Source organism: Sminthopsis crassicaudata, chromosome 1, assembly GCF_048593235.1.
Source record: "Sminthopsis crassicaudata isolate SCR6 chromosome 1, ASM4859323v1, whole genome shotgun sequence".
In the NCBI taxonomy this organism is placed as follows: domain Eukaryota; kingdom Metazoa; phylum Chordata; class Mammalia; order Dasyuromorphia; family Dasyuridae; genus Sminthopsis; species Sminthopsis crassicaudata.
In genome coordinates, this window is record NC_133617.1 from 546,387,361 (window position 1) to 546,414,928 (window position 27,568).

The following is a 27,568-nucleotide window of genomic DNA, read 5'->3' on the forward strand; positions in this document are numbered from 1 at the left end:
GAGCTCAAAAAATCAGCAGGGTCCAAACATTCAAGATAATGACCCCATTAGTGCTGAGCTGCAGACATAGAACCTAAGACAATCAGGTGAGAGGAGTATTGTACAAGCTATTCTTGGGGAGATAGAAAACTAAGGGAATGGGGGAAGGACACAAATGCCTAGTATAAGAATACTTTTATCAGATAATCATCAGGGTAATAGATTCATCTTTTGTTATAACTGGATTAGTTGAACATGCTTATGTGGGATGTACTGGCAAAGGGAATGCTGCCTTTGTCATGAAGAAGTTAAAAATCTTCTAATCCAGCTTTGGGAAATTAGAACAGGGCCAGAGAGAAAGAAGACCTCCAGGATCCCAAAGGCAGTAATATTAATTTTATCATTAATTTCTTTTGGGTCTATTCCACCTAGATTCATGTAAGATCTCACGTTGAGGTAATGGTAAAAATAAAAAATGTGGATTACAATCCTGTTCCTGAATCCCATGTTACCATCATTTCCAATCTTTTTTGTAACAAGTATTTGGATTTAAAACCTGACTTGGCAATCTGAGTGATAAAGATCTTCCCTCTCTGAGATACAATGAGATGAGCTTGAAATTTCCTAAGGAAGTTGCTGGCAACAAAAAAGCAGACACTCTGGCTCTCCAGTGGATACTCTAGACCAGGGGTTCTCAAACTACAACCCAGGGGCCAGATGTGGTGGGCTGAGGACATTTATGTGGCTCAGTCGTTATGGCAAATGGGCTGAGGGGCGGAGACAGAGTGTGAGCTTTTGTTTTTACTGTAGTCGGGCCCTCCAACAGTCTGAGGACAGTGAACTGGCCCCTATTTAAAAAGTTTGAGGACCACTGCTCTAGACCCTCCAATACACATAGCACTGCATAGAACTAATTCTAAGTCTTTTCAAAATTCTAGTGGGATACTTCAAGTAACAAGTTGAGACTCTAAACTTGCACACTTTGATCATCCATGCAAACTGTGCAGAGGCTTACAAGAGATGATAGAGGTTAGAGGTTTCAGTGAATATCATGGGAGCCTTAACCATGTACTTTCTGTGCTGGACCCTGAGATATTTGACTTTGGGGACTACTCAGTACATCAAGAGTTAAAGAAAAGATTGAGGCTGGAGCTCATCAGGAGATGTTCTCCTTTGTTATGTTCTCATTGCATAGATGAGATGTTTGAGATGCAACTCGAAGAATCTAGCTTACTGATTCCCAGCCATTCAGAGAAAGATCTAGGAAGCTTCTTGTAACTATGATGGAGGATCTTAAAAAACTCTCTCTTAATGGCATCATCACAGAAACCAGCCCCTGTTATCATCACCCATAATGATGATGTCTAAGAAAAATACAAAGATACTAATGGATGTCCATTACTGAATTTGAACAAAAGGACTAAAGTGGACTGGTACCCTATCCTGGATTGTCTGCAAAGCAGTCAGTAATTGTCAGTTTTGGATTTGCATAGTGGATACTACCAGATTCCTAAAAGACTGCTTTTATCCATCCAAGGACTTAAAAGTTCACTGGCTGTTCAAAAGCTAACCTACATAAAGTAATTGAGAAACTGGGCAACCTTCCAGTTTACAAACAGCCCCAGAAAATAGGAGGCGAGGCACTCAGGACTATTTACCACCTATTGCCCATAATAGATTTAGTCAGACTTTCTAATAAGCAGGTCCAATGAAGTGATAGACACCCAACTAAAAAGAGCTGAGAAAAAGAGACTGTCTACCCCCTATACAAAGATTTTCGGACAGAAATGGGCACAGAAAATGATGCATCCAGTGAAGGAAATTGTACTATTTATTGCAGGACTGGAGTATTGAACCCAAAAGCAACCCCTTTCCTGCCTAAAACTGTTATAGAGTTAAATATATAGGGTATGGATTCAATTCACAGAGTGCTTATTATTCCTGTTATAGATCCATAAATCTATAATAATCCTGATAATCAGCTCATGCCAACTATTAAGTCTATATAGTAGCAGAGAGATCAGTTAGTAAGAAGACAAATATACCAATTAGATCAGTCATGAGGCTGTTATGATATTTTAGATAAACTTGAAGCTATAACTATACCTAACACATATCTTTTTGGCAATAACAGTAACGATTGCCCATGTGAAACGTGTCTTGCATATTTACTACGATAATATGAATTATTGTATATTTAAGTGTGTTTGTTTTATATTTTACTGTTATGACAATTTAACTATGTTTGGTTTTAGGTTCATTCTGTAGAAAGATCTGTTCATTGTCTTGCTACTCTTATAGTGAAGTTGAATTTTATATATGAGTTTATTGATATTATACCTAGCAGTCTTGCTTTAATAGTTAACCATTCTCAGTGCTTTTAATCAATTGCTGTATACTGTGAATTCTGCTATATTTTCAAAATGTTCATGTGTTACATGTGGTTAGACATATTGTCCCTGTAATATCTTTCTAGATGATGCTCTTTATAATTTCATGGCATATACATTTATATATGTATATATATTTACATATACATATACATTTAATAAATATTTGTTTGTTTCAGTTTTTACAGTGTGGTTATCTGGGAATCCAGGAAAGTCTTCTTTGTTGTTGTAAATGTGCTGATGTTTGTATTTATGTTGTTTGCTTACAGATTTTGGTCTTAGACTAATTGTAATTCTTTTGCAATGTGTTTTAGTTCTCTCCATGAGAGAACTCTTTCACTCTTTTGTCTGGTATATATATTCATTCACACACACATATCACACACACAGTTTGATTTCTTTTTGCTATTATTTGGATAGGACAGTTAGGTGATACAATGGATAGAGCACTGGCCCTGCCGTCAGGAATACCTGAATTCAAGTCCAGCCTTAGACATTTATTAGCTATGGGACCATGGGTTTAGTTTGCCTCAGCTCCTCATCTGCAAAATGACCTGGAAAAGGAAATGGCAAACCACTCCAGTATTTTTTCTGTTGTTGTTTTTTTATGGAGGGGAGAGGTTTTTTGTTTGTTGTTTGTTTGTTTGTTTCTGAGGTAGTTGGGGTTAAATTTTTGCCCAGGGTCACATAGCTAATAAGTGCTAGTGTCTGAGGTCAAATTTGAACTCAGGTCCTCCTGATACCAGGCTTGGTGGTCTACCCACTGCACCCTCTAGCTGCCTCCACTCCAGTAGTTCTGCCAAGAAAACTACAAAAGGCAATCATGACTGAAATGACTCAACAATAGCAAAAATACTAATGGATCACAATCTAATTCTTAACAAACTGTCTAATTTAATAGCTGGAAAAGAATAGCTTTCTCTTTTCTCTGCACAGAAATGCTTCTGGCCCCTAGCGTGTATTCCAAATTAGGGTATACTGATTCACATATCATTGGGATATGCCTTAGATCTAAATGGGTACCCACTCATCATAGAATGGCATTACTTACTTTAGGTGATCAGGAAGATGTGTCAACAGCTCAAATCCTTGTCTCCTAGAACAGTCAAAACTGCAGGAGAGCTTCTCTGACTGAGGGAGTAATAAGTTCAGCCATGTAACTGAGACTTTAGTAGATAGTATGTCTATTATATTTGTTCCTGGAAAGACCAGAAATTATTGTATAAGAAAGGTGCCCCATAACTACCATTCAAAAAATTCAGTTTTCTGTATAATCTGTAATTTGAACAAATTAGTCCAGCTTTGTTGTTATATGCAAGTGATTTTTCCCCTGTTTTGTTCTTACATTTTCAGATATACAATTTGTTTATATTTTCTTGTTTTTTTATTCTAGCAAAGTCTTGCTTTTCTTACTTTGTTATGTATATTGATATAAGGAGGGATTCAATTATTCATTCTGGCAAGGTCTTTAGTGACAATTTTACTTCTCTCCCACTCTCTAACAGTTAAAATATAAACATTTTAAGATGAATAATAAAATGTACATCAAGGATTTGTGGTGAATGCAGGTCATAATCCCCTCACCTCTCAGTAGATAATCGAAAATTGCAATATCTAAAAATTTCATTAATCCTCTAATCAATATCTGGATAAGTCTCTCTACACTTTGGTCTTTGGAAGCAGATATGCAGTCCATGACTTGAACCAGTCTTTCCAAATAGGATCTAGAAAACTCATATGTGGGGATAGCAGAAAAGAGAATAAAAGGAAAAGATCCAAACTCAATCTTTCTTTTCCTCCTCCTACTACTCCTCTATTTATGGGCACAAGGGTCTGGCTCTGTAAAATGCTTGGCAATTTGACTCATAATCCTAGAGGTGTGCTTAATTCATCCAATTCAAATAAATTTCTTAATTGTCCTCTGATAGGTTCTATCATGCCTTGAAACATATTTCTCTTTCCATATTAATTAAAAACTTGTTCCAACCTAGTTTAAATCTTTGGTTTATCCAGTAACTTAAAGAACTATTCTCACTTGATAAAGATGTCAGGGCATCTTGTCATTAAAACTAAGTGGACTTTAGGGATGTTTTGTGTTAATATAATTTGGGGTTCTGCAATGATTGAAAGGCAGATTAGTCTCCACCTGGAGGCTTGTCAATCATTTCGTATCCTACCTCAGGATTCTAAAACTTTTCCCACTCCCTGAGAAAATTTTAAGGGACCCTAGATATATACATATATAAAATAGGTACACAGGGGCAGCTAGGACCCCAGTTCAAATCTGGTCTCAGACACCTAACACTTCCTAGCTGTGTGACCCTGGGCAAGTCACTTAACCCCAGCCTCAGGGAAAAAATAAATTAATTAATTAAAATAAAATAGGTACACAAATCAAAATTTACTGATGATGAATCATTATTTCCGACCCCCACATTTCGCTCTGCGATCCCATATGGGGTCGTAATTCACAGTTTAAGAAGATTTTTCCTATCCTATCCCAAGCTTTCTCTTGCATGAAATATGTCTCAGCTATAGACAAACATAGGGGAGAGCAAAAAATGCCATTACCCTGGAAATCTTTTTCTTTTCTTGTAGTTATTGAATCATTTCGGTTGTGTCCAACTCTTCATGACCTCATTTGAAGTTTTTTAGCAAAGTTGCCTGGAGTGGTTTGCCATTTCTTTCTCCAGGCCATTTTACAGATAGGGAAATTGAGGCAAACAGGGTTAAGTGACTTGCTCAAGGTCACACAGCTAGCTTCTCAAGTCAAATTTGAACTCATATTTCCCTCTATCTACTGCGCCACCTAGCAGCCGCTCCTTCCTCATCAGCTCAGCTCAAAAGCATCTCTTTCCCCTTTTTAAGTTTCCTTATTTGTTACTTAAGTTTTCCTAGGTTTCCTTCTCCCCTCCCGCCCCCCGCCAACTTCCCCTCTACCTTTCAAACTCAAGTACTTGTTCAGGGGTTAAATACTCTCTTCCTTCCCTTTTTGCTCAGCTGTGCCTCTGCCTTTGCAAGAGCCCAAGCAGCTGGCAGCTGGCGTGGCCGTGCGGCTGTTTCAGTGGCTACATCCCGAGTTGGTCCGAGTCCCGTGTCCCAAGCCTGAGCTTGTTGATGTAGCGTGAAGTCCGAGTCTTAAGCTCACTCCACCCTCCCCGTCGCTCTGTCTAGCACCTGTGCGGACCAGTCAGAGCTCGAGTACTTGTTCCTGTTACTTTGTTCCCAGACAAACACATACTGTACTCTCCCTGCCAAGATTATTATTCACAAATTTTGCTACCCCATCATGCTTAACCACTATTTGTCTATTCACTGTTTCCGATTGCGGTATTAAGTGGGAGTTCGGAAGGCCAGAGGCTCGTCATCTGTGCCTGGGGCCAGGGAGAGAAGGGGATTCACGATTGTTATTTGTAGGAATCCTGAGGGGGGGGGGGGCGAGTTGGAGGAGCTGTGGTTGTTTAGCAACAACCTCAGGGACTGTCCCAACTGCAGGAGCAGCTGCAGACAAAACTGCTACATACCAGGCAAAGTATCCTGCTTCTTCCACATTTTAGCATCTCTGAGTATACAAAGGAAGAAGTGAAATTATCGGAGGCAAGAAAAGAAGAGGAAGAAAGAAAACACTTGAACTTTGTCTTCTTCTCCCTCTCTCCTCTCCCCAACCGCAGGCACCTCCCCATTTCCCTTCTTTTTTATTTAAATGGAGCATTCCCAAAATGTTTTTTAGTCAACAAAGATGCTGGTTATAGAATAAATCTACTTTTTCGATCAGAATTTGCCTTGGAGACTAGAAGTGAAGACAATCAAGAAGGAATTAGTGGTGTGAAGTTTATGGAGTTGGGAAAACTCATCCTGATTTGACCTAGCATTCTTTGCCCCTGGATCTTTGCCAAAGTGGATGCAGTTGGAGGTATGTCCGGAAAGAAAAACATGGTATCGTTAGTAAACTGCCCCCATGTTGTGTGGGAAACGAGGATGGGGGAGGGGATGGTGATGAGGAGAATTGTTTAAATTGTTTCTTCGAAAGTTTTTATTATTAATTGGGGCTTAGCCAAAAATCACGAAAGTCTTTCTTTTGGAAATGCAGAACCCTATTCCACTCCCTTAATCGTGCGGTTATGTTTATCGTGGATAATTTATCGATACTTGGAAAGGGGTAAGAGGAAGCAAGTGCTGGGTGACTTTAATAGAAAGTGTTTTCCTTACTTAACATCTTTTGAGCTCAGTTTCCATTTCTTCTTATTTGCTCACCCTTTCTTTCTTTCTTAGCTCAATATATTAAGGATGTGCTAGTACTGGGATGCAGTAACACATTTTTAGAAATAAGTAGAAAGGTTATCAGGAATAGATTTTAAAAAGTAAATATAGCCATTCTAGGATGCTTGTTCCTGTGGGTCTCAATTCCTTCTTCTTGAAATTTACTTGATTCTTTGTGAATGTTGCCATAGTAGGGTATTTTAAAAATCTGTCCTTAATTGTTCTAATATTTTTGATAATTTCTTATTGATAACTCTTGAATAAAACCCTGTGTCCACTTGCTGGCACTAGCTCTCTGTCTTTGCCTATGTCTGTCTGTCTCTACACAGAGTAGGTCTGTCTTTCTCGTTCAATATTTTGGAACTTTAGGTGTCACTTGACAAGAGTCAAATTAAATAGATCAACACTTTAAAAATCCACTTTAAAATTCCTCTGACCCATGCTGATGTGGAGTACGGCCCTTTAAAATCTCAATCTTAATGAATTGTTTTGAACAAAGTATTGTAGCCAAATATATTTTCCTGTAGCCAAATGTAAGTATTAATTTTGTTTCATTTTCTGGGGAAAAAACAAATGTACCTTTTTTAACTTGTAAAATGCACGTAAATTATATAAATATGCCCTCAATCATATCATTTAACTTCTTCTGTAAAATGAGAAGTTTAGAATCTGTATGACAGAAAGCATGATAATATCCTACTATCCTTTGTATTTAAACTAAGTTTTGTTGCTTTATAGTATTTTATTTTATTATTTTTGTTTCTGCCTTTTCTGCTTTGTTCATACAGGTCTCTTGCATTTCTCTGAATTCTTTATATTTGAATTTTCTTACAGCATTGTACTATTACATTAAATGCATATGTTTTACACCTTGTGCTCAGGTTTCTAAGTTACCCTGTGAGTCTGTACTCCTGTAACTATAGCCTAAGGACTCAGACAGGAAAGATTTCCTTTAATCATTTTATTGTCTGTAGATACTATTTGCTTAAAGCAAAGGTGTTTATTAAGATAACATAGAACAGTAACTAAAATTCTTGTGCTATGCCCTCCCACAGATATGCAGAGTATCTTTGTAAACATTAAACATAAATGTAGAATACAGTGATAGTGAAGCATACATTTGGTCAACATGTGAAACCAGGTTGGCTCATGCCTCCAAAGTTCCAGGATTTTAATATCCTCTTCTTTTGTAGTTTTCTAGTTCTCCTCTTCACTTTATTATATCCCTGGGAACAGTATATCCATTGCTTGATTACTCAACTGGATGCCCAAGGTCTAATTCTCTCCATAGTTAGTTCTCTCTTGAGTCTATAAGTCAGTGTTATCCTCAGACCCCATCCTTTTATTTTTTTAATTTTATAAAAGAACGTATTAGAGAATAACTTTTAATTTTTATACATTCTACTGAACCATTGTTTAAAAAGCACTTTTAGGAATGTCAGGCCCTGAATTTAGGTGATTTGCAGTCATAGCAATGCACTGAATATTGTTTCATGAATTGATTTTAAATTTACTTTTATTTGGTTATTAGATTCCTAATGCTGTCAAGTTATGCTATCAATTATGCAGATTTTATACCTTTGCTTCCTTTCTCATATTTCCTGTGCTAACATCTGGATGATTTAATTATGGACTAAAAATTGACAATTGGAACAGAAAGAAAAAAATTAAATTCAATTAGAATCTGGATAGGACCTTAGAAATCTAACCTTTTCATTTTGCAGATGAGAAAATGGAAGGCCTGAGAGGTGTTTGCCTAAAGCTGGAACTAGAGCTTAGGTGTGGTGATTCCTAGTTCAGCATTCTTCACACTTCATTTTGATGTAGTAGTTTATGTATAAGGTTTGAATGGAGAAAACTTGTGAAAGTTAGTTATATAGGCTATCTGTGATTTTTAAAATTCTCTATTACTTATAATCTATAACTACTTTTGTTGATAGTAATTGGCTTTAACTTGTAAATTAGTTCTTAAAATTTCTTTGATGGAGTCGGTGAGTTTTAAAATATAGAACATTTACTTTTGTCTTCCTTTCTATACTTTCTTTCTTTTTTCCTTTCCCTCCTCTGGAACAAGTAGACAAGTGGAGACAAATGTTTGGGTTCAAGTGCTCTGCTTAAATGGACTGACTTGAAAGGAAAAGAAAGGTTTTGAAAATTGTTTTAAATGACCTATAGGAAATCTTTTAGAATAGCTGATTTGTGTGAATATATGCTTCTCTGTCTTGGTTTGAAGTGACAATAGTTGAAACACAACACTGCTCATGTGATAGCTGGACAAAAGGGTCCATTGTGTGGGGTTGGCTGACATTCCATTCAGCTTCAGCCAGAAGTCCATCTGAGCTTGGTAGTCCTAAGGAAATAGAAGCATTGGTATGAGATACATGTCAAAAAAGAAAGAGGGAATGGGGGGAAAGGAGATAAAACGTCTTTCCCATGTAAGCTGCTTAAATTATCAATGTATCATAAATTTAATCTGGTATAAATTCATTTGGGGAAAAATAATTCTGTTGAAATTATCATTCATCACTATTAAAGATAGATTAACATTTAGGTCACCTAATTTATCTTCATCTATGGAAGAATAGTTCACAAGAATGACTCAATAGCTTTCTTTCTTATCTTTAAAAATGAAAAGTATTTTCTCTATCTATTTGCATATCCATCTTTAAAACATTTTTTTTCAATCAGCAAATAGATGCCTTCCCTGCCTCTTGGCCTAACCTTCCAACTGATAACAATGAAAACATTAAAAAATCTCATTGTCAATGTTTAAAAAAAATCTATTTTCTAAGAAAAAAGTCATTCTCCATTCTGAGTCTTTCACCTCTGTATCAGGAGATAGGTTTCCTCATTAGTCCTCTAGAATTGTGGTTGGTATTTGCACTGATCAGAGTCCTTAATTCTATCAAAATTGTTTGTCTTTCCCAAATTGTTGTCGTTATAGAAATCATTTTACTGGTTCTTTTCATTTCATTCTGAATCAATTCAAACAAATCTTCCAAGGTTTCTGTGAAATTATCCCCTTGCTTATTTCTTACAGCAAAGTATTCTATCACATTTATCCTTCTGGGACCACTTATTGATGATATAGGATTCAGAGGAAACAAATGTACTAAGGTAAACAGTTTATCCTAGTTTAATCTTCTATTATTGTTTGCTCATGTTTACTTTTAAAATATATGTTTCTCTTAATTACTATGTTTTTGAGCATCAAAGTTCTTACCTCGCTCTGCTCCTTTCATCAGGAGTTCTTAGAAGTGCTCTTTCATTAAAAATCCATTTTTCCACCTGTAGGATCCAGTTTTGCTGGATAAATTCTATTGGCTGTTGTTATTATCTATATCTTTTGCTATCTGGAACATTATATTCCATGATCTCTGTTCCTTATGTGATCTTAACTATGGTTCCTTGGTACTTGAATTCTTTCTCTATTTGTGACATTTCTTCTTGGCCTACATGGTCTGGATTTTGGCTTCTAGGAGTCAAACAATTTTGGTTTCATGGAGTTTTCATTTGGGAGTTTCTTTTAAGAAGTGATTAGTGGGTTTTTATTTCCATTTTACCCTCTGGATCTTAGAGATATAAGCTTTTTTTAAAAAGATTTTTTGAAAAATAATATCTAGGCTCTTTTTTGGTCATAGTTTTTAGATAATACAATGTTTTTAAAATTTCCCCCTACTGTTTTTTCCATATCAGTTGTTTTTCCTATGAGATACATTAGACTTTATTTTATTTTTTCAGTCTTTTGATTTTGTTTTAGTATTTCTTATCATGGAATGATTTGATTCTATTGTTATATTCTAATTTTTGGAAGGTGTGTTGTTTAAGCAAGATTTTGTACCTCTTTTGTCAAACTACTAATTCTCTTTCCAATTCTTCTTTCCATAGTTTCTCATTTCTTTTCCAATTTTTTCTCCTATCATTTTCATTGTATTTATCAAAACATTTAACTTTTGGTTCCTCTTCAGGAATTGTAGTTTATTTTGTCTCTCCAAACTATGTTTTCCTTTGAGGTTTCATCTGAGGATATTTTATAAATGTTCTCTTCTTCAAGTTTTATATCTTTAGTGTCCTTTTCTCCTCAACAGAGTTTTATCGTGGGATTCTCTCTCTCTCTCTCTCTCTCTCTCTCTCTCTCTCTCTCTCTCTCTCTCTCTCTCTCTCTCTCTCTCTCTTTCTCTCTCTCTCTCTCTCTCTTTTGTTTGCATGCTCATTCTTTCAGTGTACTTTCTGACTTTGGACTTAATGTGAGGACTTAAATCTGTGAACTTCTAGAATGAAAGCCTGGACCAATTGTTTGTTGCTGGCTTGGGGTATTGATCCCAGAATCTCAGAGTCAGCTTAGGTTGAGGACCTGGAAACTTTCAGTGAGCCCAGGGCACAGTATGATTCTTCCTCCCCTTTCCAAGTTTCTGATCTGGATTTGAGTCTGAGCAGTAGTAAACAGCTGCTGGATTTAGCCATTGTCTGCAAGCCAGTAAACTATGCTTATACAGGGTGACAGAACTGCAAGCTCCCCTTTGATCTGGGATTCTTGTCCTGGTTATTCTCTGTAGATCTCAGACTCGACTAGAAGCTGGAACTGAGACCATCATTTGCTTCTGGGCTCTGAGCCACACCATTTCTACTTCCTTCTGAATTTGCTCTTGCTTCCAGCCTGCTATCACTCCTTACCTAACCTTAAATTAGAATAATACCCTTAGAAGAAAAGGTCACTTTCTCAGTTTGCCCTGAATCTGTGACTTGAAACTGGTACAGGCAAACAAAACTTCCAGATGGCTCTATTCCATCACAGTGTTCCAGTATGAATCTAGGACCGCCTATTTCCCTTGTACACAGCCTCTCCTGGGTGTTGGAGTATCCATGACTAGGGCTAGACATTGTCCTCAGGGTTCACAGATCATTATGCCTATTTCTCTATGCTGACCTGGTTTGGAAAAATGACTCACTGACTTTTTCTTGAATTTTTCCATCAAGATTTTGCCTGGTGTATTTTCTGTATTTGTTTGGAGGAGTTTTGGGAGGAAAGGGAAGGGGAAAGTTTGCTGTGTTGCTTCCTGCCACTCTACCATCTTGGTTTTCCCTCTGATTCATGTCATTTCTCCATGAAAGAATATGTGATCCTTCCAAATGTCCTCAGATTTCATTGCTACTATATAGAGAATTCCTTTTACTAGTATATATCAGCACCTTCTCTGCAACTTATAGTCCTAGAGAATTGACTTGGGGATAAGGTGGAAAAGGATAGGTAGGTGGGTCTTTGGAATTAAAATTAAGAGTCTGTGGCTTCCACAATACACTTAATTTTAAGTCAGCCAGTAGAAACAGCTAATCCAAAACAAAGGCATAGTGTCTATTTTGGAGTCTACTTTTGCTCAAATAAACACAGCATTCATGGAAAGAATAGGCACAAACTTACAGTATGCTAATATTTAGACAAACAAATAAGGAATGAATATGGTTAAAGAAATTCATGACTCTTCTTAAATTTGTCCTGGGAAGATACTTCAGTTGGATTTCTTGATTTTGTTTAATTTTACAATTCAGCCAATTCTTTCTTGAATCCATGGTTGGGTCTCTTTTGTTCTGCCAAAGGTCTATGCTTCTTAAAGTTGCTTCCTGCCTTGAATGCTGCTTTTCTGGGACTGTGTCTGTCTAGTGAATGGGAAAAAACAAACAAATCCAGGAGACAGAGTTTCTCCGTAATGAATAATCAATATATTAGTTAGACTAACTGGCAATCAGCAAATTAATAGTCAGTGTCAACCAGTGGAGACACTGAAAGCCTTAAATACTTTTGTAAAAGGAACAAGGGAAAATCAACCCTGTTTAATGAGGAGGTGGGCTTCAGCTCCTTCTGCTGAGAATATGGTTTTATCATAAGACTCAGCCACCTCCAGCAATCTGGATAGGGGAATCTATCTCCATCAAGATTACTCTGGTTTGTTTTCTTTTCATGGTCTGAGTCACCCTAAATTCTAATTGGGGGGGGGGTTACAAGGACAGGGCTCTTCTCAGGTAAAGAACTCCAGCCTGGATTCTGTTACTAAACAGAAATAAAGTCTCCTATTGAGTGAGGTCTGCTCAAGATTGAAGAACATGTTCCTTGCACAGATTGACTTTTTACAGGGGCTGCACTTTAAAGGAGGAAACAAAGAAGAAAAGCCTGGGTCATAATTTAACAATTAGTATTAATATAATATTAAATAATAATTTATATCATTAGATAGTGAGTGTCTCTGCTCACTTTTGGATACAATGTCTGCTACTGGATTAGTAGTTCTAATATAAGATACCATGGCTGATGAAGAAGAAAGAAAATTCATTCCCCACTTGCTGCCCTTTAGTAGAGCTGTAGAAATCACATTACATATAGATATTTCCTGTTCAGAATTTCTCTGGAGGGGCCCTTATATTCACATCCCTGGGCATCAGGGAATGATATAGTGAAAGACATCATGACTTATGTGGTACTCAGAAATCTACCAATGCTGAGCAACTTTAACTGCTTATGACTGGGACTTTTTATACCTTCAAGTGACTAAGAAACTACCGTAGGAAAACCTGAACCAATTAGGTCTGGGAATAAAGGAGCTTTATCTCCTTTTAAGGGGAAAGGAGAAGCAGCCTAACCCTCTACTTGTCATCTGAGAAGGGAAGGAAATAATAATCCTCCCAAAAGTGGCAAATAATAAATTCACTTTGGGACATTTGAGTTTAAGATGCTATTGGCGGATCTAGTTGAAGATCAGTTGAAGATATGTGTCTGAATCTCAGATCACTTTTTTTTTTTCCAATTCCATACCATGCCATTATTCTAACTTCTTTTCCTTATGAATCTGTCCCATTTGAGCTTAATTTTGGGAAGCTTGGGAAGCCAGTGGCTTCCAATAGGTGAATGAAGCCACTCAATAAGGAAGACAAGTGATTCAAGTATGGAATAGGCAGATTTCCTATGTAAGGAACAGCAACACTTCAATGTCACTGAATTGTAGAGTAAATGTAAGGAACTTGGAAAGGTGTCTGGTTGTAAAGGGCTTTAAATGATAAACACAGTCCTTTTTATTTGATCCTGGAATTAACAGGTAACCATTGCACTTTATTAAATATTCCAATGTGAAATGGTTACTGAAAAAACTAGTATAATCAATACATGTTTTCTATTGGTCAGTTCCTATTTTAAACTTTTGAGTTTAATTCTAGAAGTGAAAGAATTCCAGATTAACTGGAAAGAAGGTTGTGTAGGATGGTGAAAGGACTTAAAACTGGCTATGATGATCAGTTAAAGGAGTTGGTTCTGTTTCGCATAGGTAAGAATAATAGAGACAATGCATATATGTGTGTGTGTTTATACATATATTCATATACACATACATTCACATATATCTATATATCTTAAATATTCGGGGATTAGATTTATTCTTTTTAGGTCAAAGAGGGTAGAATTGAGAACAAAATGGGTAGAAGTTACCAAAGGGAGCTTTAAGATTCAGTATGAGGAAGGAGTTTTCTAACAATTACAGCCATCCCAAAATGAGGTGAGCTGAATCTGAAAAGTAATGAGTTCTCTAATTACAGTGGTATTAAACTAAAATAGAAATGGGGGCCACTTATTTATACATAAGGATCCCCATGGACATCAAATTGAATTAGTTTTTAAATGTTATATTATTTGTTTTATTGTATTTGTCTTTGTTTTGTAAAACATTTCCCAAATAAAATGTACAAGTTACATTTTGATCTGGCTGAGACAACTACAGGCCAAGTTTAATATGTCTACTCTTATCATTAGAAGTCTTCAAACAGATGTGTCATGTAGAAGAGTTGAGTTAGATTAGTACTGTCAAAATCAAACAGAAATGTCAACCACTAAAACTTATACATAAAGATCCTTGCAAGCAGCATATTGACTTAGAAAACATCTTAACATTGTCTATATTCTATTGTATTTTAATCTTGTTCCTGCACATTGGAGAGTATTGTTGCCTGGGCAGAGTGTTTGACAGCTCATTCCCTGACTTCCCTTCCAACTTTAGAATTCTATGATTTCTGGGGCCCTATCTGTACAAATTTGTTGCTTATGACTTTGTTTGAATCCTGTTTCTGTTCTCTACTAGGCCAAAATATAATAGTGCTGAGATAGGTACCATAAGTCCTCTCACAACCAGAATATAAAATACCAACAGATTTTCTAACACATATTGATCATATTCTATCATCCAGTCTTTTAAAATCTTCTGGCCTAAAGTTTATTAACATAAGAGTAAAAGTATTCTAAGTAATGATATAGACTCTCTATGCCTTAGCCTGGGTATATTTTATTAATAGATAAAACCACAAGTTTCTTGGGCTTGTCAATCCCAAAATGCTGAAACAAGAATTCTTTTGCAGAGTACTGTTCACACTCCCTTGTATTCCTTTGCCAAATCACTTTTACTCTCTGCACTTACTTCTCTTTCTTTAAGTTGAGGTAAAATTGCCAAATAACTCACTAGTGGTTTAGAAATGGTGCTTATAGTAAATCTCTTGGAACTCCTTAAAGGGAAAGATAATCTCTGATAATGTGATCAACAAAAAGGTAAAATTGTGCTTTCTGTAATCCTCTTTCATTCTTCAAGGAATTCTGTGCCATATATAGGATAAATTATTACTAAATCCACATGACAATATAGACTAGTCCTAGGAAGGTAAAAATCTTATGAATTAACACTGGAGAATTGTGATTCTTAACTATATTCAATATACCATTCCAAACCCCAACCACAACTACAGTCACTGATGACATTGTTCAGATATTAAGTTGTTTGCTTGTGCCAGGGGTATGTGCCAAATGTAGAGATCCCTGTGACTCTAGTGTAGTTATAGTGATTCTGTTCCTACAGGGCCTCCTTTGATGTTTTGATAGATGCTGATTCTGCCCATTCATTTGAAGGGAAGGAAAAGGGCTGAAGGTAGAAATCAGGTAAGCTAAAAAAAGTATCCTGGCAAAAATAGCTTTTTAGACTTGAAAACTCAATTGACTGAACTGAACTGAATTGAATGTTACTTAGGGCAAGAAACCATTGCAATGCAGTGGTTTATATCCTTGTCTGTCCTACTCCAGTGGAAGTAGAATATACAGTTTATTATTATCCATATTAAGGTAAGGAGAGAAAAAGAAGGAAAATGGAATGTATAAATTTTTGCATTGAGCCTCAGAGAAAGGGGAATAGAAAGCCCTCTGGTACCAGTCTTGCATCCTGAAGATTACCTTGGGCAGGGACTAGAATCAATGATTACTACTTCTTCCAAACAAATGGGCTGGGACCAGGATGCAGAGACTCTGGGGTGTGTACCATCCACGAAGAGGGAGAATCTAGAGAAAGCATGATGGAAAATATCATTAAAAGAATGAGAAACTAAAACTAGCAAGACAGTTTCAGTAAAGCCCCGCTGAGAAACAGACCAATAAATAGAAGTATAAGAACAGAATGAAAAATTAGGAAAATTGCAAAGAAAAACCAAAGTATGATGATAAACATTACAATATGAAGAAAAGAGAACACAGGTATACAATATAACATGTCCTTAAAAATGATTCTTTATATACAAAGTAGGAAGCATGCAGGGAATAATTATCATATTGCGTTTGTAATATAATTCATTGAAAAACACCATTCCTGAAGTGAATAGCTAGGTTATCTGGTGGAAGCAGGAGATATATGAAGACCAAGAATGGTGGGGAAAGGAGTAAACTGGGGAACAGCAGCGGTTATGGAAGCTCCATTTCTATCAAAAGCTGTCCCTTTGGACTACCCTAATTTTTCTCATAAAATCTCTTGCCCATGTGACCTTGACATTTAGCATAGAGCCAAATCTTTTCCATGTGTTAGACTATAAAAGCTGAAATTTAGCTAGATTCTGAATGCTTCCTATTTTACTCATAAAAAATTCACTCCTTTGAAGGTCATGATACACACAAAAAAGATACTTAAAATAAAAAAGTACAGAATGAAAATTAATCTCTAACAAAATTTATATGTCAAGTTAATAATAATTTTTAAAAAGAGCAAGATTAATAATCATGCTATTAGTAATAGCAGAGACCAGCCTTGAGATTTCATTGTCATGATAAGGAAACTTTTTTTTAATCAACAGAGGTCAGCTCCTTCTGTGCAATATACAATTTTAATAAGCTGTCAAAAGCACTGAGATGTTATATTACTTGATTAGGGTCACACAGCCAGTATATGTCTGAAGTAGTATTTGAACTTTTCTTCCTGGCTGGCTTTGTATCCATTACACCATCCTGCCTTGCTGTCATATAAAGAAAAAATAAAAATTCATGATATCAAGAAGCCCAAACAGAAAATCTATATAATGATAGCATAGCATCTAAATTCGTAGAAAAAAAGTTATTTGGATTTTAAAAACACAAAGAAAGGTAGCATAACAATCATAGAAAACTTTATTGTTCCTCCCTCGGAATTGGACAAAGATTTTAAGAAAGCTGAACACAAAGAAACATATAGAACTAAACAAACCAATAGAGATTTTAGAGATGAAGGATTTACAGCATCTTCCATATAGGAACATTAAAGAATATACATGTTTCTCAGCACTACATGGTTTTCAAATCCAGGGAAGTTCTTAATATTATCTTCCCATAAGTTCACTGCAAGGTAGTCATATAATGTGCCAGACACTTTGTGTTCTTTCTTCGAATATTGTAAGGGTACTGAGGAAATATGCTGGCTGGCTGTCATCCATTTGGTCTCACACTAGCTCATTTTTTCTTCCTACTGTTCTTTGCTTGATAATTTTTATTCCTATTCACAATTTCTCACTATTTATATGTCATAGCCTATTCATACCTACTATATACCTTTTTGGTTGCGCTCTATGTGATATTTCATTTTTAATTTTTCATAGACTATTTTATATACCAAGTATTGCTGCAGTGCCAATAAAATGTTAACGGGAAAATATGAGCTTCTTCTTTATGGGACACTTGCAATTATTAAAAGGGTCTTTACAGTTCCCTAAAGGAATCCAGCATTTTCTATTCTTCTTGTTTAACTATGTCTCTAACTAGCGCAAGCAATGTTGTCTTTGGCATCTATAACTCTCCATTTGGATAGTTAGTCAAATGTCTGCAGACTGAAGTGTTTTTGGAGCTTGTCTGTTTTCCCTGTTATAATATTTAATTTACATTGGTTAAGTTTCTGTACAAAATTATTATAATCAATGTTATTTTATTTGTAATTAATTTACAATTAAGTGTTTTAATTATATATATATATATTTTTATTATTATTATTCTTTCTTTTTGCTGTTTACTAATTTTGATCTTAGCACTGACAGATTGATTTGTACAGGGATAACTCACATCAATGACAACTCCACAGTATCCCTGTGCCTTTCTATTATGAACACTTTTTGAGAAAAGAATTGGTGGATGCTGAATATGTTAAGTACCAAATAATGCTGCAAAAAGTGAAAGAGGTTTTACTTTAATCATCAGGAAAAGACTTGTCCTAACCCCTTTTTTATACCTTCTTTCTTGTCAATTTCAAATTGACTTTGTCTTTTCCTGATGGTTCAGTATAACATGTATGTAACCTTTTTATTTTTTTACACAAAAGAAATGCCAAACAAAAACGACTCACAAGTGAACATTGACAAGATATATTTGTTTAAGCTTAATATTGACAAGATATACATTTTTAGACCTTCCTGAAAGTTTAAGGTTAAAACATAAAATATGGTGCAGTTTAAGATTATTTAATTGGCATTTCATTTCTGGCTTGGTTCTATACTATTTACATCATAGTTTATATTTTCTGTCAGCCTAGGTTAGGGAATTGGGTTCATTATCAAATTAATGGTCATCTTCTGTGTTGAAGAAACTTCTTGATGTCAATCAGCTCTAACTTTTACTAAGGGATTCAGGTACTCTCAATTTCTCAAACTCACGAGGATACATCCATCTTGAGATTGCAGTTTGGTTTCCTATATTCAGTGGAGCACAAAGCCACAAAGGTAGATAGGAATCAAAGCCAAGACTTGAACAAGTCAAGTCTCTGGTCTAGTTGCTATATGTAAACAATTCATCATTTTTGCTGAAGTTGAAGGAAAAATTCCAGTCTTGTACTTCTCCAGTAAAAAACTGCAAAAATCCTGCCATGCTTAGCAAAATGCTTCCTGTGAAGTAAACTGAATGGGGCATCCTTGCTGGTTTAGTGGCCAAACCTTTTTGATTTAGTTTTGAAACAATCTCCCCCCAACCTCATTCCCTTCAGTCATTTAAAAATGAGATACCAACTGACCACCACTTAGTGTTTGCTGTTTTTCCAAAAAGATAAGCCTTTCAGTTTTTTTAGCCTCATGTTTCTGTAGAAGTATCTTAATACTTCATGGGCTAAGCTCTAATCAATGATCCATGTTACTGGTTTTTATACAAGAATTGCTAGTTTGATGTTGGGCATATCTCATCTTTAAAGAATCAATCATCAAATTGAAATTTATAGATGGTCTGAAAACTGTTGGGTTTTTTTTTATCATCCTCTGCCTTCTTTCTCTGTACTCTATCCCAATCCCTGAAGAAGAAATATAAGGCTTTGTACAGTAGAGGGCTATTTTGCATTTTTATTTGATTCATATGTCATCATTGCCTATTGGCAATGCGCCTTTTTTTCTACTTATCCTAAGATTGGTCCTCAGGAAACCAGACCCAGTCCATTGATGATATTATATTTAAATTCTTTCCAGTAAGGTAGAAACTGTTAGAGAGTATGTTCTGCTTATTATCATTTTCAAGAAAGCAAGGAAATCTTTATATTATGATGGAACCACAGAGCAGACCTTCATACTTTATAGAAAGAGCCTATGTGAAAGAATGTTGTTATCATTTTTCAATCATGTCTGAATATATGCAAATACATTTGGGGCTTTCTTGGCAAAGATACTGAAATGGTTTGTCATTTCTTTCTCTAGATCATTTTACAAATGTGGAAATTGGTGCAAAAAGGTTAAATGACTTGCTCAGGATAAATGTCCAAATCATTTTTATATTGCAGTAACAAAACCAAGAGGACATATGTGAAATGAAAATCTCATTCAAAATAACCACAAAATGAATAAAATTCCAAGAGTTAGTTAGCCTGCCAAGTTGCAATGAAGACATACAGTGTTTCAAAGTATTTCTCAAAGGCATAAAGTATGACAAGTATTTGGAGGGATAGTCAATGGTTATTCTTGGGTCCTGAGTTGATAATAAAAATTTCAGCATCCTCTAACTTAATTCACAGATTTAGTATCATACCAATAAATTGCCAAAGAAGATAGTTTATATATCCAGAGAAAATAGTAATTCATTAGGATGAATCAAAGATCCAACTTCTCAATCAACATGCATTTATTATAACTTTATTCTATTCAAACCACTTTGTAAAGTACAGGGCATAAAAAGAAAAGCAAAGTACCAGTTCTCAAGGAACTCCCATTGTAATAGCAAATATTGTGGGGGAAAGGTAAGAAATGAACAATTAGCATTTTCAATATTTGATAACAAGAGCATTATTGTCTTTCTCTTGTTATTTGATAATTATTGAATTAGGCCTAATGTTTTTCTTCTTTTCTACTTTCTTAGTCAGAAATCAGCTCCTGCAGGTTATTTAGTCAGGCTTTCACGTGCAGAGTTGATCCTGAGAGGATAAAAATCAGTTCTGTTCTAAAGTTGGATGAATTGCTGGACTGTTGGTCCATTGTATTTTATTCAGACAGGTCTAGGAAAATGTGGTTTCCCTCTTTTATCAGATGAATGATATGGATACAGATAATTTCCTTTTATCATAACTGAGTGATCAAAGTCACATACCCTAGACCTTTATTAGAATAGGTCCATGTCTATAATACTCATTCTCTTATTAATTATTAACCAGTCAGAATTGATTTCCATCCTCAGGACCACAACCCTTCTAGGGGTATATAAGCATTGAGTGGGATCTTTAGTCTAAGAGATGACCAAATGACTATATTTTTATTAATAAAATGCAAGTAATATTAATAAAAATGATTAAGAAATCATGCCTACACTCAGAAATCATGTCTCTTGAACTTTTTACATATTACAATACACTCAGGGATATAATTTACTTGGAGAACTCTCTAATTTGATAAGAACTAGAAAGCAATATGGCTTAGATTTGAACCAATCTCTTATACAATTTATAAAATCTATTGGCAATTTGAATATTAAAGGTCATACTTTTATAGAAGGAGAATTCTTAACCAAAGAATAGAATCAGTTGCCTGGACAAAAATTGATTACATAAAATAGAAAAAATATCAATGTGTTAGGGTTCATAGGAGACCCCAAAAAGGTTGAGATTCCAGGTTTCATGAGGTATCTCAAAAGAATATGTAGCTCGGACCCATCTCCAAGTCAAAGGTCAAAGTTTATTGTAATTGTTTACAATTAGCCAATTGAAGAAGGCTAAATTCCAAAAGAACAAAGCAAAGGAACAGACACAAGAAGATAAATTTATTGGAAAAATATCGATAGACAGGCGCTTCAAGTCGCTGATATGCTAATTTTATGGCTTAGAGTTAGAACTGAGAAGTGGTCTTAGAGGTGGAGTTGAGGAGTATTGAATTCTAGGGCTTAAAGGTGGAGGTGCATCCCATTATTGAATTCTATGTCTTAGATTGGCTCAGAAACCTTGTTATTATTAAAGACCAACAGATTGTTATCTGATATCCAGCATTGTTTGTGGAACTATAGTACTCCCTAGGCCAGGTAGCAACCTCTTCCCAAATTTCCCCCTCAAGCAATTGGGACCCAAATTCATTTGGGGTAAAGGGAGGAAGGTCTCATCTTCTGGAGCTGCTTCAGGCTGATTGTGAACATGGCCACAGTGGCTGTACCCATGACAGACAGCTAGATAGTGGCTTTGAGCTTCCTCAGTTATTGCTACATCCTCCCTATGAGCTACACTACATCAAATGCATTTTGGATTAAAAAAAAAAAAAATCTTTTGAGCACAGATAGAGGGTAAAGGGAAATAACTTAGTATCAAATATCTTTAGTAAGGGTTTCATCCAAGATTTATAGAGGATTAATACCAATATATAAAATCAAGGACCACTCCCCAACAAATAAATTGTTAAAGGATATGAAAAAAATTCCCCAAAGAAGAATTATAAACTATTAACAGTTTTTTGGAATATTTTTCCAAATCACTACTGGAGAAATGCTCATCCAAACAATCCTGAAGTACTACCTCATATCCAGTAAATTGACTAAGATAACAAATGTAAACACTGTTGGTGGAAGTATTGAAGTTGAGGTAATAATATTTAGTTTGAAATAAACATTTGACAAATTCACAATGGCCATTCTCTTTGTTGAAAGGAAAATTTATTCAGGAGAGTAGTTTGTAGATAAAAATTAGAAATAAAATAGATACACCAGGATATGAAATAGAGTTGGAAGAGCATATAGTTAGAAAGGAAAAAGACAAGTTCCCCTTTGGAACCTGAGACGCGGTTTGCCAGATGCAGACCATCCAGTTCTCTGACCCTCCCATTAGAGTTCCTGCCTTTGTAACTAAGAAACCCCTAAGGCTACAATTTCCCCTATAAAAGATTTGCTTCTGATGAAGATCTTGGCTAAATTCTCTTCAGGACTAAGTCCACTATACAGTACTCTCTCTCCTTCATAATGCTTTCCCTTTAATAGCACATTTCTCCTTACTCTAGCTAACCCTAGTCAGTATAACCAGTCAGTCAATGACTTTCTCCCACTTCATAGAGTACTTTCTTTCTCCTCATTTGCTATGAGAGATGATTCAGTGAGAAGGGAAGTGGATACTTATGAAAATGATCTGTTAATCATTAAGGCTCTTGCTTTTCCAGCAGAAAACTTCTAAGAGATAACCGCTTGACCTTTACTTATCTGCTTAGAGAAGAACCTGAGTAATAATTTAATGACCTGGAGATATTGGAGAAGTCTCCAAACTAGCTATCTTTATTTGTTGATTGAGGTAAACCAAGTCTCTTTAGTTATTTTAGAAACCTTTAACCCTTTGGCTTAATCCATATTTAGCTCTAAGTAAATCTCCTTATTGTGAGGGATTATATGGTTTTTCCTTAAATCATTAACTAAGGTAGATTGAATCTATAACTTAAATTTTAGTTTATGAAGTTCCGATGGGAAAAATGAAATTCTTTGTACAAACATTGCAATGAGTGCTCATGTCAGTTCAAGCAAGCATTTGCAAACATTGTAACAAGCAGACCACAATAAATTTAGGCAAACACACTTTCAGTAGGTCAACTAAATCGGCTTGACTAGAATTTAGCAAACCTTTGCTACTTCTACCTGAAGCAAGCAAGTGAAAATTAACTGGATAAGGGGAGGGGGGCAGTCATGAGTTTCTATGACTATTTAATCGCTTCTAACTCTGTAATCAGCAGCTTCCTCTCTCTCAGAACCCAGTGAGTAGACTGCCTGCTTCTAGCAAGATACTAATAAAACTTCTGATCTTCACCTTGAGAAATCTCTGAATTATCATTTTGAGTAAGGAATTGCATTGCTGTTCCACACAGTAATTCCCAGACCTTTTTAAAAATGTTTAAGTCTTTTGTCTTCTTACCCCATCAGAGATATAACTCTGATGGGGTAAGAAGACAAAAGACTTATATCTATTATTATATCTATTGTTGCATGACTGACTGATGTAAATTTCTCCCCCTCTGCTATCCTAAATTTCTCTTTGGAGAGGGGACGAGGATTTAGAAATGGAATAAATCATAGACAAAAATGAAGACTTCTAGGCCAAAAAAAGTTCTAGGTACTTTACTTAATAGTGTTAGCTTCTGAACTACCATTAAGCTCTTCACTTTAAGTAATCATAAGGTCCAGCCAGAGGTTGGACGTATTCTGTTGAGGGAGAAAATACAGAAGAACTATTCTAAGATCACAAAAATTCAAAATATCAGCCCTAGTGATAGCTCCTGAGTAGAAGAAACCCTCATTTTAGAAGGGGTATTCTTGTGACAGAGCCCAGCTAAAAGATTTAGGTAAACAAAAGCTTCCCCAGTGTGCAGCTGAACCAGATAGTCTGTGGAATACAGGCTGAGGCAAAGGTTTTTTCCTTCTCCATTTATCAAAAACAGCTTTTGATGTGGAGCCCTACCCGAATGTCAAGGGGAAAAAAAGGCTTTGGCCTTCTTTTGCAAGCAATATGTAAATGATGCCCTAGGGCTTTTTATATGCTACTACGGAGGAATGCTCTGTGGGGCTCTCAGCTCAATTATCACTGCAGGGGATTTTAATTAACCATCACCATTTTTATAGGCTTAAACTTCAGAGGTTCACTATTTATGACTCTCAAAAGCCATCACCCCTGATCAAAGATACCATATTTAATTTATTGTTTTCATGTATTGCAAAATCCTAAGGATTTCTGAAAGGGAAAGTTACTTTTAATAATTTAGTTTTAAATCTGTCAACCTTTTATATTTGACCTGGAATGCTTTTGTAAGAGCTTTCCATGTTTCTTATCCTAGTCATACTGTTTATAATAAGGGTTATAAAATCTTACCTTCTAGGAGCTTTGCAGATTTATATTTTTGCTGCTTTCTAACACTGAGTGTATGCTTCCAGGCAATGTGTGGACTATAGAGGTGAAGGATTGGTGAGCTGGAAAACTTGGCACCTCTTAACTGACAGTGACATTCACCCATTGGTCATAACTCTTATTAGTCAGTTGCCCTCAGCAACACCCTAAAAGGAAAGGAGTTTCCTAAAGCAATCCATCTCTGAAGAGATGACTTCTCCCTTTCTCCCACAGGAGAGAGAGTGGCTTTCTAGGCTTCTTTCTGTCTGTTTTCACTTATTCTTTTTCTGCCATTGGAAATGTATAAAATATGGATCTAAAAAAAGTCTTACATCTCTTGCTCTATGACATTAGGACTGTCACAGTAGTTCTGAAAGTCTCTCTGTCTCTCTCATCACATATAGAAGTTCAGTATTTATAAAAAGGTCAGGATGAAAATAATTAATTTTATGCACCACTTTTGGTGCAACTACCACAAAAAAGCTAACTCTCTTCTGCTTGTCAGCAACCTATAGAGTTGTATTTCCATATAGAGACAAAGATGTAGAGAAAAGTTATATCAGCTGACACAGTTAGTTGTACAAAACAAGATATTGAGCTGTTGAACTGATAAATTGATTTTTAAAAAATCACCCCAAAACAAGAAGTGGGTAGAAGGTAACTGCAAACATTGAGTTCATATGCTTAATGAATTAATTAATATTAATTCCTTCTCCCCAAAGGATTTTTCCATCATTTTTGAACTTAGGTTTTATGATGAAGGAGGGTTAATATGTCAAGATGAAACATGCAATGGAAGGACTAAGAATTCTGTTTGCTTTGTCATTTCCAATTGGGATGATGAGGGAGGGACCAATTTGTCATCTCAATTGGGATGATGAGGGAGGGACCCTGAGGTTAAGGATAGGAAATAAAAGGATCATTTCCACCTCTATAAAGATGGATCTAGGACTTCCCCTGAATGGATCTCCCTTTATTTGCAAGAATTGTAAATAAACCAACTTACTTCATACACTCTTGAGTCCTTTTTATCTTTGCAGCATATTTCTAACATGCTTACTGCCCTTCCTTCTACCAATATGGCCAAAGGGTCTAAGTACTATTCCTGATTCATTTGTTCTCTCTGCCTTCAGAAAGGTATAAAAATATAAAATCTCTTCAGTTTAATTCTGTTCATCCATGCTATAAACATTCCCAATAATTTGAAAATTCTGTTCTCTGTTTGACTTTGTCTCTTTTTTCATTCTCTCTTCATGGACACCTTATCACCCATTTGTCAGTCCTCCTCCTTTACTCCACCTCATCCTGGCAGATTTTGCCTCAATAACTGTAGTTCTGTAATAAACAATCACATGGTTAGAGAAACTTTTTTTGTTTTAGAACAAATAGAGAGAGAAAAAACCAAACTTTTAAAGAGAAGCTAATTGATAAAGCAGTTTTATCTTTACATAAAATAGAACAGAATTGGTAGAGCATGGAAGGGTGGAATTCACTGGGCTCTGCCTGTGAAGCCAGAGTTCCAATATCAAATTCGGTATCATTCTTTCCTTTTTCCCTTTAACACTATGACAACTATAGAGTTGTTTGTATGGTGGTTCCTCCCTCAGACTTTACTAGATCTTCTCTGCTTTGTCATTATCCTGTGCTAAAGCTCTTTGTCTTGAGACTACTGGAATTCCTGACATCCTTTTTTGTGTTCTTGTTCCCTTCACCTGTTTATTTTCAGTTTTTAAATTTTCTTTTAGAATGAGGAAGAAAATAATTGTATTTCTAAAAGAGATTTTTTTTCCCCTACGTATAGGTATCTATCTCCAGTATCCATTCCAACTCAGCAAAGAACTGATACACAGTCATTTATACTGAAGGCCAGAGTATCTTGGTTAAATAAGCTGATGATAAACTTTATTCTGGGGTTAAATGACTTATCCTGAGTATCATAGCTAGCAAGTATCTAGTGTCTAAAATTGTATTTGAATTCAGATCCTCCTGAATCCAGGGCCAATACTCTATCTACTATGCCACCTAGTTGCCCCTCTGTCCATTTCCCTCTACAATAAATATAAACTAAACTCCATCATAACTGAGAAAGTAAGTAGCATTTAAAAACTGAAATGGCAGATTCACAAAATCTGTATTTGTTTACCAATCAATGTTATTTAGAACAAGAGAGACTTTTAAGTTCAAAAATCTGCTTTTTAAAATGAAGACAGAATTCCAATTTTTTTTTTAGGGTCTAGATCTTTAAGCAGGTAAAAATCCAGATAAGGCAAGAAGTTACTATTGCAGATTCACAGCTACATGTAGCTTTTTCTGAAAAGCAGAAGTCTGTGATATAGAAAAATTATTAATTTATCTGTTAATTGGTACACAAGTCATCTCTGTTTGGACCACATGTTCTATAAGCCTTAACCTGTAGCAGGGGTCCTATTGTGAATGGTCTCCTCATCAGCACTGGAGGACTAACAAAGTAATGATGACCTTGATTTAAATCCCACCTCAGACACTGGAGTCATCCTGGAGAAGTCACTTAAATCTTCTCTTAGTATCAGTTTTCTTATCTTAAATAAAAAGGTTGGACTTTATGATCTATAAAATCCTCTCAATTATTAGATCTATGATAAATAAGGAGGAGCTTATTTTTAGAAATCTGTCACTGATCCTTCCTCAGATATATTTAAGGATACTGGTCAACTCACCTAATTTTGAAATTCCATCTGCTTTGACATTATAATTGAACTTAAGTTTTTATTCATTTATAGTCATTATATGTTAAGTTTTTATTTATTTATAGTCATTATGTATTCTAGGTAGACATGAATAGATTCCTGGCGTGATGCCAATATTATCTTATCTTATTTTCACAACAACCCTATGTGGCATTATTATTTTTATTATTATTCCCATTTTATTGAAGAAACTGAGATTAGAAGGGATTAAGTGATTTACTCAGTCTCACAAAGCTAGTATCCATCTGAGACAAAATTTGTATTTAGGTCTTGATGATTCAAAAATACCTAGTATGCCATATTATTGATAACATTATTTTCATCTTGTGGAAAGGCTTTTTTTCTTCCCCTAAATCAATGTTTTCAGTGACAATAAAGCAGATAAAACCAAATCCTAAAAGGCAGCTGAACTGAGATTAATTGCCATTTTGATTGCCTTTAGCAGTCTTGGTCCCAGAGAACAGATGCTTACTCATATTACTCTCTTCTTAACAGAGGGGTGAAAATTGTTGCATATGCTGCCAGTTAAGGCCCTTTAGTAATTTTTGCTTAATTGTTTATATTTATTATGAAAGAAGATTTAATGCATTCAGAGTACACAGAGAAATGA

At 35.5% G+C, this 27,568-nt stretch overlaps 1 protein-coding gene across 5 annotated transcripts in view; it reads left to right on the forward strand.

The window, feature by feature from the left end:
* Positions 1-6,096: 6,096 nt before the first annotated feature.
* Positions 6,097-27,568, forward strand: part of MEGF10 (multiple EGF like domains 10) — a 133,141-nt gene continuing 111,669 nt past the window's right edge. For 2 of the 5 annotated variants that reach the window (XM_074281978.1, XM_074281981.1), the window contains exon 1: positions 6,097-6,282. Coding sequence is in view for 2 of the 5 variants with exons in the window: in XM_074281980.1 (XP_074138081.1) it covers positions 6,491-6,528 (38 nt within the window). In the remaining 3 variants the exon portion in view is untranslated. Of the gene's footprint in view, positions 6,283-6,366; positions 6,529-15,511; positions 15,592-27,568 lie in introns of those variants that run through there. The other 3 variants (XM_074281979.1, XM_074281980.1, XM_074281977.1) reach the window with 3 other exon arrangements.